The following is a 10,541-nucleotide window of genomic DNA, read 5'->3' as shown; positions in this document are numbered from 1 at the left end:
TAGGTTCTAATCTTAATGATGATAACGACGACATCGAAGAAATACGCCCACCTCCTCCTCCAATGGGAAGGGACAAAACAAAAGTTCGAGTAAAAGGAAAAGGGAAAACGACATCTTCAAATTCGTCAGTCGGAACCAAGCGGTCAGCTAGATCAGAAGAAATGATGACACAAATGACACAAACAAATTCAACTTTGGAGAAACATATGACTGAAACCGTCCAACTCACAGAATGTTCATTGCTAATGCAAGATGTGAGACACTTCGACCCCGAAGATCAAGATGAGGCTAAAATGGTGAAGCAGTCGATTCTTTTAAAAATATAAACTAAACCACAAATGAAAGTTCAATGTTTTTTTTTATTTATTTTTTATTTTTTTTAATAATTTTAACTTCATGGTTTTTTTTAGGTTTTTAGTGTAATTTTTAATTTTTAGGATTTTTAAAATGTAATTTTTAAAGTTATGTTATTTTTTAGTATGGTTTTTACAAAAAAATCATTGAAATTAATTAAAAAGAAAAAAAAAACCTCATAGGTAAACCATTTACCAGATTCTAATCCATATATGAAAATTGTAAAACCTGTAAAAGTTGATATTAATATTTTTTTACTATTACCCTTTAACCTAATAAGTTAAAAAGCTCTTTTTTTTTAAAACTTAGAGCAAAACCGAATGAAGTTCATATTCTAATAACAACAATACAACATGATATATTGTAGCATGAATAATTATAGAGTCAAAAAAATATCAAATAGAAACAGTTTCCGAAGAGTATGTTTTCAAATTACTGAAGAAAAAAAATATTTCTTACCACATAAACATAAACATGCCATGGATTCTAATTTTTTGCAGAAATAAAATACTAGATTATCATATAAATATAAAATTTATGTGGTAAAATTTATTCAAATAAAAAAAATATGAAATACTAAAATGGAATAGTCATTTGGAATTCTCAAAAACTATTTTCACTTCACATAACTAGATTCCCGACTTTTCAATCTCAAAACCAAATTCAATGATCAGTTTCGCCTTCCGGAATTATTCGTGTGGATCTTGAACCCACATGACATTTCCTTTGTTCTTCTTACTTGAACCTCCCATGGGCCATTGGAGTGAATCCAATTACACCCTCTGTAGTGGGAGCCTTCTTCGACAGTTGCCACTTGCCACAGTGGAGGAAGGGAAAGAGAACTTATGCCAGGGAGGTGGTTGTGGTGGGTGGCAGCTGGGAACGGAGTCTTGACAGCGATGGCCAATACTACGCTTCAACAGCATCTTATCATGAAAGAGATGATACATTTCCTGGTAGAAATAATTACGCTGCGTAATTTCCGTTACCTTTTTTACTTTTAAGCAAAGAATATTATCCTCTTCTTTGACCAAACAAGTGGCTTTTATTTCTCCACCTGTTCCCATATCTTCTTTAACTTACACTTCGAGGGTTATTCAATTCATCACATTGATCAAGTTTTTCTGCTAACTGTTTCGTATGAATTTTCTCCAACAAGATTTAATTTTATATAAGGGAATGGCGTCTTCTTCAACTTCATACATTCCTAAGAGCTTTAAGTATGATGTGTTTTTGAGTTTTAGAGGTGTAGACACTCGTACCAATTTCACCGATCATCTTTATGAAGCTCTTCAGCAGAAAAGCATTTATACTTACAGGGATGACGAGAGAATCAAGAAAGGGAAAAGGATCAACGATGAGCTTCTCGGATCTATTGAAGACTCAAAATTCTATATCATTGTTTTCTCCAGGAACTATGCGTCTTCTTCTTGGTGTTTGGATGAGCTTGTGAAGATAATGGAGTGTCACAAGACGACTATGCATACTGCTTATCCCGTATTTTATGATGTGGAACCCACAGAAGTCCGCAAGCAGATCGGGGCAGTTGGAGAAGCCTTTGCCAAACATGAAAAGGAAGAGGCTGCTGGGAAATGGAGAGAGGCTTTGAAAGAAGCAGCCGATCTCGCAGGGTGGGAATTAAAGAAAACTGATGATGGGTAATTAAATCCTTTCACATATCTCTACAATATTCTTTTATTTTGTTTCTTTCTAACTACGTTTTAGAAGTGTTACATGGCATCTTGTGTGTATATGGTGAAATTCTAACACCAATACGAGTCTTGTGGAAAGATTAAACAGGAAACATGATTATATGTTATAGATCTCAAAGTAATTGTTTTCATCATAAACAATTAAATCTGGGTGAACTAATTAAATCTTATTCAAATACAGGCATGAAGCTAAACTCATCAAAAGAATTGTTGAAGAAATTTCATTAGAGTTACGTTCCATCAATTTCAGCGTTGATGAAAAACTAGTTGGCATAGAGACACGGATCAATGAGATCACATCATCTTTAGGAACTGGTTCTGATGATGTTCGCATGATTGGGATCTGGGGTATAGGAGGTGGTGGAAAGACAACTTTGGCCAGAGCTATTTTTAATAAAATTTATTTCGAGTTTGAATGCAAAAGCTTCATTGAGAATGTTCGGGAAGTTTCGAAAGCTTCTTTGTCCGGTTTGAAGTTGTTGCAAAAGCAAGTCCTTTCAGATGTCCTAAATGATCAATGCATCAACATAAGTAGTATTTATGAAGGGAAAAACATGATGAAGAAGATGATGCGTAATAGAAAGGTTCTTCTTGTTCTAGATGATGTGGACCATATAGACCAGCTTGAGGCGTTAGCTGGTGATCTTAATTGGTTCAAGCCGGGAAGTAGAATTATCATTACAACAAGAGATAAGCAAGTGCTTGTAGCACATAGGCTGAAGTTGATTCATACTCTCAATTTGTTATCAAATAAGGAAGCGATTTGCCTCTTCAGTAGGTATGCATTTGGGAAAGAGACTCCAATTCAAGAGTACGAAGAACTATCAGGACAAGTTGTATGTTATGCTGCTGGTCTTCCCTTAACAATCAAAGTTTTGGGTTCGTTTCTCTGTGGTAAAAATAAGAGTGAATGGATAGATGCCCTAGAAAGACTAGAAACAATTCCGTTAAATGAAACTCTAAAAATATTGGAATTAAGCTATATCGGCCTAGAGGAAGATTACAAGGAAATATTTCTACATGTCGCATGCATATTGAAAGGTGAGCTGAAAGGCTATGCAATCCAAGTGCTTGAAAGTTGTGGATTTCATGCTAAAAATGGTTTAAGGGTTCTTGAGCAAAAATCTCTCATAACTATTTATGATAATCATGATGATGAGCATGTTGGCATGCATGACCATTTTGAAGAAATGGGCAAGAATATTGTTCGTCGTTCGCACCCGGATATGCCTAACAAATATAGCAGATTGTGGGATAGCAAGGAAATTGAAGATATATTGGCTAATGACTTGGTAAGGATCAAAGTTTATTTGTAAATTGGAGAAACTAACACATTTTAATTTGTTGCAACACAAGTTTTTTGATAATTACTATTTATTGGTTATAGGGTACTAAAGCAACAAGATGTATAAAATTCCACAAGGGGGGACTCGATCCGGAAACCATTATGAAAGGTCTTAGAAAGATGAAGGAACTGAGGTTTCTTGATGTGGCTTTGCGAGATTTTTACTCGATTCAAGAAACGAATAATGAACTCATGCCAAACTTTCTAAATGCTTTAGGATTTCTGTGTTGTAATTGGAAATCTAATGAAACTCCATACTTTCCAAATGCTTTACAATATCTGCGTTGGGACGAGTACCGTTTTAGGTATTTACCCAAAACATTTCAAGCAAATGAACTTGTGTCACTTGAGATTGCTGAAAGCGATATCATACAACTCTGGGAAGGGAGAGAAAGAAAGGTAAAATTGTGGTTGATTCTTGTTTTACATGATTCTTTAAATGCTACACTACTATTGATGTGTTATTAAAACAATATTCATTTTCTTGTTTTGCTTATTATGCTAGGTTCTTGACAAGCTCAGATTCCTTGACCTTAGTTATTCTATGTTGAGGACCTTTGACCTTGGGCTTACTCCAAATCTCGAGAGGTTGAATCTTAAAGGATGCAGTCATTTGGGAGCACTTTACATGCCCGTTGAATGTGTAAAGCTTAAATATCTCAAGCTTGATGGTTCAAAGCTGAGGACACTTGACCTTGGGTTAGCTCCAAATCTTGAATTGTTAGATCTATACGATTGTTATAATTTGGTAGAACTTCATGCACCCAATGGATTCTTAAACCTCAAATACCTCAACCTCAGAGGGTCAAAGTTGAAGACCCTTGACCTTAGATTGGCTCCGAATCTTGAGACGCTGTTTCTTTTTAGCTGCAACGATTTGGTAGAGCTTCACATGCCACGTAGGTGTCTAAATCTCAGATCCCTATTACTCAATAATTCAAAGTTGAAAACCCTTAACATTGGTCTGACTCCAAATCTCGATGTTTTAAGTCTTACAAGCTGTTACGATTTGGAAGAACTACACATGTCAGATGCATGTCAAAAGCTCACATCCCTCTTCATTAGTCGTTCAAAGTTGAGGACTCTTAACCTAGGGTTGTCTCCGAATATCACAGCTTTGCATCTTCAGGAATGTGATGATTTGGTAGAACTTCACATACCTCGTATTTGTCTAAATCTCAGATCGATAGTACTCTATAACTCAAAGTTGAGGACCCTTGACCTTACGCTGACTCCAAACCTCAAGTCTTTATATCTCCCAAATTGTTTTCATTTGGAAGAACTTCACGCTTCCATTGGATGGCTTAAAAATGTTGTCGACTTAGAGTTAAATGGTTGTTTGGGGTTTACATCTTTTTCTTTTCACATAAAAAATCACAATTCTGGTAGAGAGAATGAATCACCTGAGGTTCGTATTGCAGCTCGGTTACATTTCACCTTAGAAAGATGCCCATTTCACCCCGACAATAAATTGCCAAAGTTTGAGTTTGCATGTTTTCGTAAAGAAGAGCTACCCTCATTGACTAGAAACCTTGAGAAGCTTATTTCTATGGGATCGTGTGCGTGCAACAAACTTGAAACTTTTTCAAGAAGCATCTGTGGGTTACAACGTTAATGGATGCTTCGTTTAGAGACAGTATTCCAGATGTGCCCAAATGAGTTTATTGTCTTCGAGTTAAAACCTGCCATGACGTTGCAGATCCAGAAGGTGGCATTTCTTTTCCATGCATTATACAACGTCATGTCATTAATATATGCCATTTGGTGTGTAAATTGCTACTCAAATTATTATGTTGAATTTTAATAGGTTTGTCGTTTAATAAATCATTCTATTATATTTAATAACTGGAAGTTTAAAAACGTTAATAACTATAAATACCAAAGAGCATATAGCCCAACAATATCAATTTTATTGAAATCGAAAGTTCAAGTCTGGTCACCAAGAGTCTATATTCACCAAATTGGAAGATATGAAGGATGATATAACCAAATTGAGTGAACCTTAATTTGGTCCTTCACCAAAAGTATGTTAGGGTGATAAAGCATGTTATATTTCAGTACCATTACGGGCGGCACTTGGATTACATAGGTGTGTTAGGATTTGCATCCTTGATACATGTAATTTGTTCTAAAAGTTAAGAACCATAATCATAATATGGAGATCTAGGGAAGCATTGAGGGATGGTTTTAGGTTTAGAACTACAAAAGGAGTCTTGTACTATATCAAATGTACTTGCCATTTGTTAGAGGTATATTTTATATGCTTTAAGTTATGTTGTATTGGATTGATTTCTTTGTAAAGGCCCATACGGCTCATATAGTCTAGCTAGCCTAACTTTCCTATTATTTTTTGTATCTTTTGTATTTATATGGTGAGAAGACAATCAAAGTTTTTATGGGAAAATCTGTTATTATAAATAAAGGTAATTTTGTCATATATCAATCTCTAATAAGTTTTTGATACTTGTCATTTTGTAATATTTTTTAAATAAATAATATCCATATGTCAATTTATAGTTTTTTCTAATTTTTAAAATTAAAAAACCACATAATATTTATACTTAGACCGCTAAGTATGAGCAACGCATACGGCGTTATGCTAATTTGGCAGCCTCATAATGGCGCCATAACGCGAGCACACCGCCCCACCCATCCCGTTATTAGCCGTTACGTGATGACGCGTTGACATGGTAACGTGTAATTTTTCGAACATTGATATCTTTCACTCGTTTAAAAACGGTAAATTCAAAAAAAATACTAATTATTTTTTTTAAACCATATAAATAAATATATACCTCATTCTTTTTACCTATACACTACAAAAATACTAACCTTTAGCGGCAACGAAAGTCGCCGCAATTGATCATCTCTGCCGTCGCTAATGCTATTAGCAACGACATATCGTCGCTAATGCGTCGCCGCAGTTGGTTCGTAGCTAATAGCCCATGTCGTCTCTAATACTGTCATCGCTAATAATTGTCGTCTCTAATACACTGATGTCGTCTCAAATAGTGTCGTCCTTATTAATATTCCGGCCACCGGTAGGATTTTTCCGGTGATACTCTCTGGAAGCCATGTCGTCACAATTGACAGTAGTCGTCTCTAAAGGCGTCGTTGCTAATGTTTATTTTTTTTTTTCAAGAAAAACTTATTTTTTATAATATTAATTTATATATATTATAAAATACTGTTTTGATAAAAATACATATATAAATACATACGACATTATATAAAAACATCAAAAATACCATATTCCATTAACTATTTTCCAAACAAACATCAAACATACCATATCTAATAAATCTCAAACAAACGTTTAATATATATCATACATAAACTATTTTCCAAATCAAAAGTAACATCCTCCATATCATAAAACAAGAAATACTAGTTGTCTTCGTCTTCCCCACCGTCCTCCCCATCGTTGTTTTCCTCGTTGACTTGGTTTTTAAACGAGCGAATAATGTCTCCAATGGCCGTCACAAATGTCGGGTTTTGAAGAAAAGCGTTCACATCAACATCCTACAATTAAGTCACAAACAAATAAGTTATGAACAATTCAACAAGCCATCAAAGCACCAAATCAATTAAGTCTATAACAATTTAAGAAACTACCGAGCTACCAAAAGTTACTACAAATACATTAAGTTCTTAACAATATAACAAAGCAACCAATTTTTTTAAGAATTTAACAAGTACCTGCGTTGGTTGCGATGCTTGTGACTGTGGCTGCCATTGGGATGAAGCACTTGTACCCGCAGTTGAAGAAGCTTTAGGCCCAATGCCTCTCACATGCCCCCTTCGAGTACCCAACACCTTCTCAAATATTACGATCCAATCAATGGTGTCTGGATCACCACCAGAGTCGGCTATGTGATGAGTCTGTAGAGCAACCTCAGCAACTAAGGCATTCTGTATTTCAAAAAGATTGTTAATATACGTTAAAACTAACAAAAAAAATTTAACAATCTACTTCATTTTTAAGTAATAATAACTTACATATTGCTCTTCAACCAATGGATCAAAAAATTCCCCTCTTTTATTTACATGCGCACGATGAAATACTTCAAGTCTATTCAAATTCTGTTTAACATTACAAAATATGTTATAGTTGAATAAACATTAAAAAATATGTTATAACTGAATAAACATTATTGTAACTTACTTTTTTGAAACAAGCACTACCGTAGCTGCACGTCCCTCCACGATTATTCACTACTTGCTTCTTCCGGCATTCTTTGTTTCCAGCGGATCGTTTTTGATGTTTTTCTGTTAAGAAATGGTCAATAGCAGCATTCCAACGCTGCTGATCCATACCCCTAGGGGCTTGAGCCCTTGCTGCCTCCACATTCCCTGCAAAATCATCAAAACGGTTTTTTGCAATATTTTTGCGGCCTCTATACCGCGCACATATCCGATTATTCAGTGATGCCCAATAAGTTGAAGCCATGGGATGATTTGTAATCGCGTCAAAATCAAACCATCTCTACAAAAAAAAATAGATAAATTAAAAATAAATCAAAATTAAAAATATTAAATATATAACTTTATAAATAATTTACCGAAAGATAATGCAACATTCCAACCCTTTCGGCTTCATAAACCTCTGTCCATGTGTCTTTATCAAAACCGATGTCCCGCCACATATAGCTCCCAACCTCCCGAATAAAACATTCATACACCTCCCCAATCGGCATGTTAGTATTTACGTCAAATACTATCTTAAGAGGCCGTTCATCGTTAGCTTTATAGAGTTTGTGCATTTTTTTATTTACCGCCATGCCTCTTCGTTTCGGAGGCACCACTGCATATAAAAAATATTAGTCAGAATAATTTTTTATATACATACAATGTGAAATACAATGAATTAGAATAGATTTTAATTACCATCGTTTTGGTGATCACCAAAACCCCCACCGAACGGATGTGGTGGCTCGTCACCACCGTCGCCTCCATGACCCATCACAGCAGCCATGAGATGGAGCAATGCAATCCAAAAAAATGACATCCTGAAAAATTATAACACAATATGAATATATATATATATATATATATATATATATATATATATATATATATATATATATAATATGACTACAACAAATACAAACCTTATTTTACTAATTAAATGTAAAAAGATTTTTTAATCATTCTCGCCCCCAGACACTTCAGTGTCTGCCGATACATCACTATCATAATCAGAATCTTCCTCATCATAATCAGTCTCGCAATCAGACACATTATTGATGATACTCGTTGGTGGGTCAACTTCAATATCATCTTCAATCGATTGAGAATTTTGAAAGTACTGGCTAAAGTCAATTGAGAGAGTGAAATTGGAAGAAGCATTACTAAGAACGACATCGGTTGAATCATTGTCGATATTTTCAATGGGATCATGATCAACATCATTCATCGGTAGATCCCAAATTCTTCTATGATTAACATTTTCAACAACCCACCGTTGGGTGTCATTTTCGTCACTTGGAGAAGGTTCTTGGATGTAAAATACTTGCTTGGCATGCGTAGCAAATATGAGTTGATCTTCGCTGCTCAATTCGCGTTGTGGGTCGATAGTGGTGAAATTATTATCAGATTTAACTCCTGCAGTATCGAACCACTTGCAACGAAAAAGTACGGTGGAATATTTATGAGGATAATGCAACTCGATAATCTCTTCTAGCTGACCATAATATTTCTGCTTATGCTCTCCCTCAGTTAGAACCCCCGAGTTTTGTGTTGATCGTTGAGCGTCACGCATAAGTACCATATACCTAACACCATTCACTATGCAAGCGGTGTAAGTAAAGGCATGCGCATGCACACCGATTGAAAGAGCTGATAACTCCTTATTAAACTCTAGAGATTTTTGTTTTTGCATATCATAGACCTTATGAAGGAACCATTTAGGAAATTCGATTTTTTTCATCACTTTCAGGATGTAATGATTTGAATTCACTACATTGATGAAAAATTATATATATATATATATATATATATATATATATATATATATATATATATATATATATATAGTAAAAATGCGAAATTAAAAAAAGACAATGAATTAAAAGATAAGAACACTTACGCAATATACTTTCTGACTTCCTCACAATTATCAAGCACAAACCAATGTAAACGTTTTCTCTCCTCTAGACTGAGATTTTTCATTTTCCTTCCGCTAGTTGGTCGACACTTAGACTGAAACACCCATAGCTTTGTTTCTTCTATGATAACATCCTCGTTTCTTTCAAGGCGATTGAATCGAGTCTCAACATCTTCAAGGTACATTGAACAAAATGATAATGCCTCTTCAGCGACATAACCCTCAGCTATAGAACCTTCCGGCCTCGCCTTGTTTCTGACATAATTTTTTAGTTTTTTCATATACCTTTCAAAGGGATACATCCATCTCATACATACTGGGCCTCCAGAAATTGCTTCATCAGGTAAATGCAAAACTAAATGAACCATAATGTCAAAAAACGCAGGAGGATAGATCACTTCTAATTTGCACAATATTTTAATAATGGCTGGTTTCGCTTCTTTCATATCCTTCACCTACAATGTTCTTGAGCAAAGTTGCTTAAAAAACATACAAAGCTCTATTATTGGTGTATAAACACCTTTCCCCAAAAGACCTTTAACTCCGATGGGTAACAAACGTTGCATAAGAATGTGATGATCATGAGATTTCAACCCAATAATGTTAGTATTGGTTTCATTCACTTTCTTACCGATGTTAGATCCAAACCCATCTGGCAGTTTCACATTTCTTATAAACTTACAAAAACGAATGCGGTCAGCTTTCGTGAACGAGTAAGGTGGATGGGGTTTATGGAACTTGTTTCCATTCTTTTTCAACCATAGATTTTTCTGAATGTTCAATTTTGTCAAGTCCGCCCGAGCATTTGATGTGTCTTTAGACTTATCATTCATCAGAGAAGTACCCACAAGACTCTCACCGACATTTTTTTCAACATGCATAAGATCGAAGTTGTGCTTCAGCTCCAGAGAAGACCAATACTCAAGTTCAAAGAATATGCTCTTTTTGGACTAATTCAACTCGAAATCCTCACGATCTCTCTTAATACCAGCTCGTTGAGCAGCTACTTTACCCGGTGGACGAA

General features: G+C 35.1%; 1 protein-coding gene across 1 annotated transcript; it reads left to right on the top strand.

The window, feature by feature from the left end:
• The first annotated feature begins 1,386 nt into the window (after window positions 1-1,386).
• LOC145015466 (disease resistance protein RPV1-like) lies at window positions 1,387-5,312 on the top strand. The gene is made up of 4 exons (XM_078973942.1): window positions 1,387-2,012; window positions 2,248-3,358; window positions 3,454-3,810; window positions 3,917-5,312. The coding sequence occupies exons 1-4, from the start codon at window positions 1,495-1,497 to the stop codon at window positions 5,024-5,026; spliced, it is 3,096 nt and encodes a 1,031-aa protein (XP_078830068.1). The 5' UTR covers window positions 1,387-1,494; the 3' UTR covers window positions 5,027-5,312.
• The last annotated feature ends 5,229 nt before the right edge of the window (window positions 5,313-10,541 follow it).

The sequence above is a fragment of the Lactuca saligna genome, chromosome 9 (assembly GCF_052625555.1).
Source record: "Lactuca saligna cultivar CGN05327 chromosome 9, ASM5262555v1, whole genome shotgun sequence".
In the NCBI taxonomy this organism is placed as follows: Eukaryota; Viridiplantae; Streptophyta; class Magnoliopsida; order Asterales; family Asteraceae; genus Lactuca; species Lactuca saligna.
This window is presented reverse-complemented; position numbering and strand designations above follow the sequence as displayed.

Bases quoted from the DNA above. Each gene is read 5' to 3' on its own strand.
- LOC145015466 (XM_078973942.1), top strand. From the start codon at position 1,495: ATGAATTTTCTCCAACAAGATTTAATTTTATATAAGGGAATGGCGTCT. The intron at 3,359-3,453 runs GTAAGGATCAAA...TATTGGTTATAG, and splicing joins ATATATTGGCTAATGACTTG to GGTACTAAAGCAACAAGATG. The intron at 3,811-3,916 runs GTAAAATTGTGG...TTATTATGCTAG, and splicing joins GGGAAGGGAGAGAAAGAAAG to GTTCTTGACAAGCTCAGATT.